This window comes from Etheostoma spectabile, chromosome 2, assembly GCF_008692095.1.
Source record: "Etheostoma spectabile isolate EspeVRDwgs_2016 chromosome 2, UIUC_Espe_1.0, whole genome shotgun sequence".
In the NCBI taxonomy this organism is placed as follows: domain Eukaryota; kingdom Metazoa; phylum Chordata; class Actinopteri; order Perciformes; family Percidae; genus Etheostoma; species Etheostoma spectabile.
The window spans coordinates 14,792,688-14,803,765 of record NC_045734.1 but is presented as its reverse complement, the minus strand read 5'-3'; the positions used below and the strand labels follow the sequence as shown (position 1 = coordinate 14,803,765).

At 42.9% G+C, this 11,078-nt stretch overlaps 2 protein-coding genes across 3 annotated transcripts in view; one reads left to right on the top strand and one right to left on the bottom strand.

Moving 5' to 3' along the window:
* Nucleotides 1-2,244: 2,244 nt before the first annotated feature.
* Nucleotides 2,245-8,906, top strand: fbxo10 (F-box protein 10). Of its 2 annotated transcripts, none has more exons than XM_032500151.1 (11): nt 2,245-2,507; nt 2,946-3,575; nt 3,745-4,566; nt 4,773-4,922; nt 5,399-5,535; nt 5,906-5,976; nt 6,066-6,218; nt 6,346-6,696; nt 6,801-7,108; nt 7,715-7,899; nt 8,275-8,906. In XM_032500151.1, the coding sequence occupies exons 2-11, from the start codon at nt 2,991-2,993 to the stop codon at nt 8,453-8,455; spliced, it is 2,943 nt and encodes a 980-aa protein (XP_032356042.1). In that variant the 5' UTR covers nt 2,245-2,507; nt 2,946-2,990; the 3' UTR covers nt 8,456-8,906. The 2 variants fall into 2 exon arrangements, with proteins under 2 accessions (XP_032356042.1, XP_032356035.1); XM_032500144.1 differs by having other exon boundaries at nt 6,798-7,108.
* Nucleotides 8,907-9,516: 610 nt separating this feature from the next.
* polr1e (RNA polymerase I subunit E) overlaps nt 9,517-11,078 on the bottom strand; it is a 4,017-nt gene continuing 2,455 nt past the window's right edge. The window contains exons 7-11 of the mRNA XM_032500187.1: nt 10,656-10,752; nt 10,428-10,558; nt 10,250-10,331; nt 9,870-10,001; nt 9,517-9,726 (exon numbers count right to left, since the gene is read on the bottom strand). Of these exons, the coding sequence (XP_032356078.1) occupies nt 9,561-9,726; nt 9,870-10,001; nt 10,250-10,331; nt 10,428-10,558; nt 10,656-10,752 (608 nt within the window). The 3' untranslated portion in view covers nt 9,517-9,560. The remainder of the gene's footprint in view (nt 9,727-9,869; nt 10,002-10,249; nt 10,332-10,427; nt 10,559-10,655; nt 10,753-11,078) is intronic.

Sequence of the window (11,078 nt, the reverse complement as noted above, 5' to 3'; positions counted from 1 at the left end):
TGTAACATTACCCAAAGTTAAACTTTTCTCTTTTTTTGATTGTATCATTTACAAGAAAAACATTTGGCTGCAGCTGCAAAAAATCACAAAAAGTGAGCCAACAACAACACAATATGTTTGTTCATGAGCTAGCTATTAACCATGCAATCTCAAAGTGCATCATATCAGTGCTGATGCTTTTGGCAATGACTACTCAGATCATATGGAGGTCCCTTGTTTTTGTTGTGATGTCTATTCAAAAGGAACTGCTTTTGACAATTACTATTATTTATTTCCATTTAATATAAATGACAGAAATAGATTGAATCAAGTTTAGAGCATAGCATTGATGCTATGCTCTAAACTTTAAAGTGCTAGTATCTACTGCCAAGCTAAATATTACCAGCTTGCAACTTAAAGAGTAGTTCACACTTGCCTTAACTGCTTTAATTACATCCGACCACCAGTATGTATATCTTTAATTTATAAGATTTTAAATTCAACTGGAAATCCCAGATTCTCAAACATACTAAATAAATCATGCAGTTAACTTCAAATTTGCAACCTTCTCCTGCAACCATGGGATATATGCCCTACAGCAAGTGCATCCACCTGTAAAGGAGGTAAAAAAAAACAGACCCTTTGCTGCGTGTCCTCCCCCATCTCTCTCCCACCTTTCCTGTCTATCTACGGTCACTATCTAATAAAAGGGAAAAATACCCGAAAAAAAGTAATAAAAAAAAGATTTGCATAATTCCAGTGTAAAATAGCAGTATGTCACAATGTCAGCCAGCTATTAATCCACGTCCGTTTTATTTCCTTTCCTGGCACTAACTCTCACTTCTATCATAACTCTCATTTCAGCCACTCCCACCTGTCCCTCATTGGCGCCAGTGTTCCTGTTTACAACTGCTTGTTACTGTTACTGATGCTTTCATGCATACAATCTCTAGTAGATTTCAACTTTTATCTTACTGCTTTGCCTGTGAGTCACGCTTTTGGGTCCACGCCTTATTTACTAAGACGTTGCACAATAGCTGTAAAATCAGGGTCACCGTATTTATTTATCATGTGCACAACAGGGAAGGTGTCGTTGGCAATAAAAATCCCAGGCTCCCAACAATGCTAAGAAAATGTGTATTTGATTAAAAAAAATTAAGTAACAACAAAATGATAATTTAACATAAAGTGCAAGTTGAAAAAGAAATACAGTACATAATAATAAAATACAAAAGTAATGTAAATTAGATGGTAATTGTGATGAATAACTACTGAGTGTAAACAGGAATGTAGTAAATGTATATGCATACAGAGAAGTAATACATTTACTATATATAGGTGTAAACTGGAACGTATTATAAGAAGGCTACTATATGCATAATGATAAGTATAAAATATGTATTTACAAATTGCTGACTGGTGTAGAGCTAGCCTTTATTATGATCCTGTTGTGCAAGAGAAAAATACAAGTTTACCTATTGAACTTTTATGCACTTACCTAGTCAGAAGAGGTCCAGCAAAGTTAGACATTTGGGCTACAGCGGAAGTAAAGAAAAAAAAAAAAAAACTACTTTGAGCTGGGTCCAGTCATTTTGCTTGGTGGACATGTGCTGTAAAAACTGCCACCAGCTGGTCTCCTGCATCCTTCAGAACCTTGCCAAAATCCTTAACAGAAAATTGATAGCCCTTGTTTTGTCCATGAAACAACACAATTATTCTCAGAGAATGTATCTAACACATTTTTCATGCTACTGACCATCCTCTTACAGTAAGATATAAATGTACAAGTTGACAACATTTTGGACATATTAGAAGTATACATTTTACTCTAGTTTTCAGTTTATGTAAACTGAAAACCTTCAATGTACATACCACTTAACACATAAACTGTAACTCTTGTTAAAATAAAAATATTGTAATATGTCAGTTATTTTTTTTATTTTTTTTACTTTATTTACACAAAGACGAGTACAAAAGTATTGTACCATTCAAACAATAGTAACAGTATCCTATGTTTACACACCTTGACTACTTACTTGACACGGAGTGTGAGCTTGGCCACAGTTGAGATCTTAACTATTATAAGACATTACAAGCATGGGGACATTTAAACCAACATGTTTGAGTATTGTGAAAGGATCTATATCTTTACCAGGGTATGTTTGGTGAGGCTGGAGGCAGAGATGTGAGAGGCAACAGGGGGTTGGATTTAGAGCGCCACCCGCTCTGTAGCATCAGCATCGTAGCCTACCGCAGAGGATTGAAGTGGTTAACAACGACAGCAGTCTACTTCCAAAAGATTACGCCCACTTTTGGGAAGCGGAAGATGGACCTGTTTGTTTCGTGGTCTCTTGCCGTAAACTGCAAATAATCGTCTGAACTCCATTTCGATAGCACATCTGCAGTCATCATGGATTGTTATGAACTCTGGAAGCAGTGATGAACGACGTGCATCGCTAGAAATACAGCTGCAACAGAGATGTGTTGATTCATCTAACGTTAATTATGGCAAATTGGTAAACAAAAAGGTAACTTTAATGCTACGGCTTTAATTTTTGACGGATACGATGCATATGTTGATGTTATAGCTAACGTCAGTTGCGCAAGGAAATAAAGCGTTTAATGTTAAGTTTCCCCGCTAGCTAACCGTCATGATCATTGATCGTAGCAAACTTTAAACATAATATGTCACGCCTACGTGAAGATAATGGTCACGTAAATTAAAAATAACGTTACTGAATGCATGCTTCCTTTCCGTTTAGTTTGCTACGTGTTGTTTTCCTTCTAAAACGAGAGTTTAACTACTTAGGCCTGCATCGAGTTAATAGCGCGCCACTGTACCATTGCATATTTATCTGTGTGATCATAAGCTCATTTGTTTAATACTGTTTAACGGTTAGCGCTAGCGGTTTGCTGTTGCCTTAACTGTGCGTGTGTGTGTGTGTGTGTGACTGACTGTTTTCTAGGTCCCCCTCCCGTGACGGTGCTCCTCAGTCGGTGTCTCTGTTGCCATGGAGGTGGGCAGCCTCCCAGTGGAGCTGTGGCGGGTTATCTTGGCTTATCTTCCGCTCCCCGACCTGGGCCGCTGCTGCCAGGTGTGCCGTGCCTGGCGGGAACTCATCCTCTCACTAGACAACACCCGCTGGAGACAGCTGTGCTTAGGCTGCCCTGAATGCCGACATCCCAACTGGCCCAGTCAGCCCCATCAGGAGCCCCCATCGTGGAGAGAGGCCCTGAAGCAGCATGCCCTGTCCACTCGCACATGGACTCAAAATGGGCCAGAGCTCCAGTCCTCTGCCTGCCTCATCTTTTTCCGTCGTCGAAAAGACCGCAGGGTTTGGCATGTGGGGCCTGGATGCGAGTTTGAGACCCTACGCGGGGCCCTCGGGGTGGTTGGGCCATATGACCGCGTAGTTCTCCATCCAGGGGTGTATGAGGAGCAGGCTGAAGTGGCACTGAAGGTGCCTGTGGAGCTGGTTGGGCTGGGCCAGTTGGGCGAGGTGGCCCTCCTGGTGTGTATGGAGCAGCAGTGCCCTACTGCCCGGCTGTGTAATCTGGTGTTCATGCCACCCTGGTTCTCCACTGTGGTCTACAAGGTGAAGTAACCGCTTACCATGATGGTTTTTTGATACAGCAATGTTTTATCAAGTGTTTATCAGAATAAGTCTACTCACATCAAATATTTCACAATCAGGTCCAATTATTGTTTCTTTCTTGATAAATTTGTCTTACTCCAGTCACCTTTCTCTCCTTGCTTCACTCTAGACATCATGGGGTCACGTCCAACTTGATAACTGCAACTTTGAGGGGGCTCAGTTGCAAATCCGCGGCCCAGGAACCTGCCAGGCTCGCTTCTGCTCCTTCTCACAAGGCAGCTCTGCCCACTTGCTGGGCGTTGTCCTCAGTCTGTTGGACAGCTGTGACTTCTCGGGAAGTGACACAGCTTCTGTGACTATTGAAGGTCCTTCAGTGTCAGAAAGGAACTGGGCTTGTAAACACTTGGCTGCCTTGGCCAGGACGTTCCCGTCATGTGGCGCATCTGGGAACAATAGCCCTCCCAGAGGCCCTCTGGCCGGCTCTACTGGTGGGCATCAACCTCTAGGTGATGTTAAAAAGGAGCCTGTGAGCATAGACAACTGGCAGAGGAGGACTGGGGTAGATGCAGTGTGTCAGGGTACAGTGATTGAAGAGGGCTGGAGTGATGGCGATCACAGCGATGGAGAGGAGGAGAACCAAGATAGAGGAGGAACTAACACCAAAAACCCACTTATATTGGATTACAAAATTCCTTGTGACCATCATGGCCTATCCCATTTGCTCAAGCCCCAGCCAGATGGCTCTCTGCCACTGGCCTCCTCCCCAGATCCCCCATCTTTGACCCCTGAACCTCTTACCCTTCAGCAGGAACTAGACAGGGACCCAGAGGCTCAGATGTTGGCAGCCTCAACCCTTGGCTGTATCCTCCGACGTTGCCTCTTCAGGGAAGGGAAGGGTGGCGTGCATTTGTCTAATTACGGACAAGCTCGGCTGGAGGGCAATGTTTTCCGTGGGCTGAACTATGCTGTCCGCTGCATCCAGAACTCCACAGTAAATAAGATCATAACAACGGTCTTCAGACTAATGGAGTGTCTCTTGACAGCCTTTACATTTCATTTGATCAATGACTTTTACAGGCTGCATACCTTTTGTCATGTCTTAAGTTACGGAAGTAGCTCAAATCATGAGTAATTCAGCAGCAGTTTAATTTCTAAGTGTTACTTGAGCTCCGTCTCTTTCTCTCTTACCTCCTTCAGATAGTGATGCTGAGAAACGAGGTGCGTGAGTGCCGTGCATCAGGTGTGTTCCTGCGCCTCTCAGCTCAGGGCCTCATCGCAGAAAACAACATCCATTCCAATGGGGAGGCAGGGCTGGACATCCGAAAAGGGGCTAACCCCATCATTGTAGTAATTGCTGCTCCACTTTCTATTATGTCAAGGAAGAAACAAACACCCACATTTGATCAAAATAATCATAACACGCGGCCCACTTATTATGTTGTCCCAGAGCTTTCAACAGCATCTCCCAGTCAGTTGTCATGGAAAAGATTATTTTGTCAGCCACTATATCAAACTTGGTTCTACAGACTCAGGTTAGATTGAGATTCTGTTGAGGTCACGATGCCACATTGCACCCTTTACATCTTATCAGTAACTTCAGAGCTTGTACACTGTCAAATAACTTGCATAATGACATGAAGAAGCTAAGAGTTGAACATAAAAGGAATGTCGAGTGGACATTCATTAAGCACAATAAAAGTGATGTATAGAAGCTTACATTTGATAAATGTGTTTTAACATTAGTAGGTACATTTCCAAACAGCTCTTAGTTTTCTCTACTTCATTTTTTTTTTTATTCTTCCATTCCGTCTTTCATCCCACAGTGCAACCAGATACATAGTGGTTTGCGTTCGGGGGTTGTTGTTCTTGGCAATGGAAAAGGTTCAATTCGGAGCAACCAGATCTATAACAACAAGGAAGCGGGCGTGTATATTCTCTTCAGCGGGAATCCTGTGGTCAGGTAGGTGGGACTGCACAAACATTTAACTTACACAGGAATGTGTAGTCCCTGCTTTCCCCATCATCAGGATGTGTTTATGCTCCCTCATCCTTCAACATGTAAAACTAGGAGTGTGAGTGCTGTATGGCTTGATAATTTCACTTCACAATCACTTTGACTGCTGCAGTGCAGTGGTAAACGTTTTGCTGCCACACATAACCTAGCATTTTGTAGTAAAAGTAAGCTGATGTGATGCCATGGGTGTGGTTGCTGAAATTAACAATTAACAATGCCTAACCTAGTGTTTCTGCATAACTACTAGATAAAGTCTGAGCTTGTTTAATCATATTTGCTCCTGTTCCACTCATTCTCTCCTCACTCTCTCTCTTAGTGGGAATCACATCTTCCAGGGCCAGGCAGCAGGGATTGCTATAAATGAGAATGGCAGAGGGATGATAACAGGTGCTGAATGTGTTCTTAATTTTCCCCCATTGATGTGCCACTTACAGAAAGGAAAAGTGCTAACCTTTTATTCTTTACATGTAATCCAGAGAATGTAATCAAAGAGAACCAGTGGGGAGGGGTGGACATCCGCAGAGGAGGTGACCCCATTCTGAGGAACAACTACATCTGTTATGGCTACTCAGACGGTGTCGTGGTGGGAGAGAGAGGCCGCGGACTCATTGAGGGAAATCATGTCTACTGTATGTAATTTCAGGCTGTTAATGGCAGCATCATACATTCATCTTCACATAATCGCTTACCTTCAATATCATCTTTACCAATCGTGGCACAGTTGTTTAATTTCTCCTTTTCCTCTTGTTTCTTCAGGTAACAAAGGCTGTGGTGTGTGGGTTATGTCGTCTAGCCTTCCGCAGCTGCTGGGAAACTACATCACCCATAACTGTATGTATGGGCTGGCAGTGTTCTGCAGGAAAGACCCAGAGAACGTTGAGGCCCGGGGCGGGAACTGGCCAGGGCAGGATGGGATTGGAGGAGAAGCAGGCAGCGGGGAAAGGAGGGGGGTAGAAGGAGAAGGGAGAGAAGGGCAGGATAACTTGAATGAAGAGGGGGAACTGTTTGCATGGGAGAGTGATCTGGACAGTGAGGATGAGCGCCACTCTGCCCGTCGTTCCATCAGCGTGGCCCTGGTGGAGAGCAACTGCATGAGCTACAATGGAGGTAAAATGGATCTGTTTGAGTGTTTCATAGCGTCAGGGGCACAAAGTCACTCAAGTCTTGTCTCTCATGTTCTCTTCATCTTTCCCTGTCTCTCTCGGAAGCAGTTGGTCTGTACGTGAAGAGCAGCGAGCCCCTGAATGTCTTTGCTAATCTTGTGAACAGTAACCGTGGCACTGGCATAGCTGTGCTGCAGAGCAGTCAGCTGACCCGACTGGTTACAAACTGCATTCTTGAAAATGGTCGAGGTGGCGTTACGGTGGAAAAGGACTGCAGAGTGGAGCTTCGTGGTAACGGCATCTATAAAAACAGCGGCCATGGTGTCAGTTTCAGTGGTAACGGGCAGATTTTGGAGAATGATGTCGTTGGAAACCGTGGACATGGAATCCAGGTCTCTGGCAGCGCTGACATCAAGGTGAGATGGACTGAGGCCTTAATGTTTAACTAGTTTTCCAGCACTGTACATAGATCCTTAATGGCATGTTATAGTGCTCATATTATGCTTTTTCCCTTTTCTGTACTGTGTTTTATACCTTTTTTGTGCATGTTATAGATTTACAAAGTGAAAAGGCCCAAAGTCTACCCAAAGGCACTTACTATCTCCAACAGAAAACACTGTACTCAAACAGCTCTATTGTAGTCCAGCTACATCCGTGACCAACGTGCGTGACTTTGTAACACGTTATAATCCTCGCCTAGCTGCTAGCATGGCAAGCCATCATACTCTGCAACTAACAAGCTAGCAGTGCCTTCTCCCAACAGAGATGGTACAGAAGTGAGATGCCTCACTCTGTAGCTAAAACAGAGAGCTCAACACACAGGGTGAAAAGAGGAGATGCAGCAACGTGCAGTACAACAAATACTGTATATGGTGTTTTCTGAAAATTAAACCACATAAACACATTCTGGTACAATTTCTCAATACAATTATGAACCTGAAAATGAGCATAACATGAGTACTTCAACACTTATGTACATTATTATGTTATTTATTTTTAATTTTTTGCATTTTTATCTTTAGGTAATGCGCAACCGTGTCCAACCAGTACAGGGCTTTGGCGTTGCTGTGGTAGGGCCAGTAAAAGGTGTTGTCCATGACAATCCCTTGTTCCAGGGCCACCCTGGAAACAAAAAGGCCCTGCTACATATCGATCCTGGCAATGAAAGCTGTGTGTTGCGCAACAACAATGTTCTAATACATAACAGGTAACTAGGCAACTGACAGCCACTGGTGGTCTGAATCTCTGGCACTTTCTATCTGTACTCTTTCTCCCTTTTCTTCTGTTGTCCACACACGTATGTATATAGACGGTATTTTTTTAAATCATAGTAGCACAGTGATGAGAATTATAACCTGATTCTGCAGCTCTACTCAGCTAAATTAAGAACTGTTTAACATGTTCACCAGATTATTTTAAAAGCTGACATGTCAAAGTTGTGTTCACAACTTGTTTCCATTGCCCACAAGTAACCAAAAAAACAGTTATTGCAGGTTTAACATCTGCTTTGCTCCTGATTTTTGTATGACTTTTCTTTCTGGAAAAAAAATCTTATTTACCCTTACCTCTTTGCATTGTGTAGCTGTACATCTGCTCCTCCCTGGGTTTTGGAAAACCCTCCACCTCGTCCGCTGGTCAGCTCCCCTTCTGGCCTCTCTTCATCCCAATATCCTTCCAGACTTGCGATTTCCATGACGAACAGGATCAGCGCTACTGTAGAAAGTGGTTGCCACAACGGCAGCATGTTCTGCTCTATCCTGTGAATGCTGGCAAGTACTTAGATACCAATACGAATAACTTTCGAAAGAGGTCAGCATCTGGTTGCTTTTGAACTGGTGTATATCAGATTTGGAGCACACTGACCTTTGACAATGATGCCCTCTTGTCCAGATCTAGTAAGTGTGCAAGCAGAGGCTGCTCCATTAATAACCACTAAAGGGGCCCTCCACCTTCCAGTACATTAAGGTGACACAACATAATGTTAATCTGAAATCAGACATTTGTAATTTTATGATCAAAAGCCAGTGTACTCATCCAATGTGGAATCATGAAGTGAAGCTAGAGTACAACACATCTCAACCATTTCCATACTAAAGCTTTAACTTAATCATGTTCTTTTGCATTCAGATTTCATATTCATGTTCAGACCTGCTGCAGACTTTGTTGTTTTCGTCAGTTTGCTTCTGAGACTCACTGGTTGGGACGTGCACATTTTTATAAAATCCTAGCGGGAGTCAAAGGCTCTAGAGATGCCAGCCTCATCCATGCTACAAAGTAAAGCTGTGCCTTGTTGGACTTTTTATTCAATCAATGATTGTAGCTTGGGAAGGAATTGTCCCAGTGTGAGGTGTACTGTATATGCAAAAAAAGCTGGAAGAAAAAAAAAAAAAGCCAAACTTAAGCTTCTGCCTCTTCCACAGAGCAGTTTCCTGGTGAGTCTGTTTTTGTACATTGTCGTCCGTGTTGTTCTTCAAATGTGATGCACTTAAGCTTTCTTTGACATAATGAAATGCAGTGAGGGAGGACAAGTTATCATTCCAGATCCCCTCATTACGCTGCACAGTGACACACAACCACACATTCACCTGGTAATAGCCGGTTTATAAAAGGAAAACTGAGGTTTAGTGTGCAGTGTCTACAAATGTGCCTACATGTTTTTACTGTCTACACTAGATGTTTTCTGTCATCTAGAATTTGTTTACAGGTCATTCCGCCGCTTTTGTGTATCTTGCACAGTAAGCAATAAATAAAGATGTCATGTTCAATTCAAAGTTCACTTTTATTTGCCTACAAATAGCATTCATAAACTCTTCCTGTATGTGGAATTTCCAACAGTCCACACACTCGATCCAATTCTTATCTTGATCTTCAGTGCATTTTCTTGCGTTTCCGTCTCTCTATGAACTGATCATATTTGACCAGAGGTAGAACAAGAGAGGCGTGTTTGTTTGTGTCTTGCGACTCCGCCTCGAATGCCTTCGCCCGTGCCTGTTTAATTAAGGTCAGTCCCATTGACTTTGCTACTTCAACCATCCTGTAGGAAGACACAAAACATCAGTTACTGTATACTTACGGAGTTCTTTTAATGCATCCTCATATTTACAGTGCGTGTTGCACAAGAAAAAACAACTACACATACTTCAGTTTCCATATACATATATGGCCTTTTGCTCTTACCTGGCCTCAGTGATTCCCAGGTCACGGTGCAGTAATGTGAGGTCACCAGTCATGCGATTCATATGCAGCAGCAGGGCCAGGGCGTAAGCTGCTAATTTGGAACGCATTGATGACGACACTATGTTCTGGACCCTAAAAGAAAGGTAAGGAGAAAACATGAATTTAAGAGAAGATGTATTTTTCGATAAAATCAGTGCAACAACAACTATATTAGTAAGTGTTAGGATATTAAAACTGTTTCTTCCAGGATTTTTTTTTTTTGCAAATTGAATCCAAGCAAATCAAATTCCAGACACATCCCAGTGGTTAGGCTCTATTTTTATAGTAGCCGATGCAATCCTTGCAGATATTTTACAGAATGATACAAAGTTCCATCACACCTGCCGTTGTTGAAAGTCTCCACAGTGAATGTTCTGAGCAGTTTGCTCTGAATGATGCGAGGACAGCCTTCCTCCTGCCCAACTGTATGTAAACATAAATCGCAATTAGTTCGTGCTCCAGAGATGTGTGCAAACCACCTTTCACATGCATTTGATGAAGGGAAACCACACTACTCACACTTGCGGGTGATGCTCCTCTGCCGTGCCAGCTTGAGGAGCATAGAGAGGTAAAAGGCACAGCGTGCCACCTTATCTCTGGCTTCACCCACAGACGGCATGTTCTGCAGGTGCTTCACAACACACAAGCACCTTAAATAAAAAGTAAAAAACAATTAAAATACAATGCAGGAAACCAAATGTAGATTCACAAAATAACTAAGCAAGCGTATGACCTCTGTCACCCTACCCTGCCTCATCTCTCATCTTCTTCAGTTCCTCAGATGTGAGTGCTGCCATCTTGGAACCAGCCTGCTCCAAAGCCCCAAACTCTACTGGACTCAGGACTGGATATCAGTTAAGGATGGAGACTGAAACAAACAAGCTCTCAGCAGCAACAATTCAATCTGTTCCACTATCTACAGCTCAGTACACGCACTGAGGTGGTTGTGTTTGGAGCAAGAGGAACGATTAAAAGTCAGTGTTCAGATTAAAACAGCAATGTTAAACAACAGACAAAGCCAGAAATCTTGGTGTAATTATGGAATCAGACCTGAATTTCAACAGCCACATTAAAAGGTACTCTAAGCGATGTCACACATTTTCTTATGGCTACAACATTTTGTCACACACAGAAAACATCTCCTAGCTGCCTAACCCCAGAACACACTGT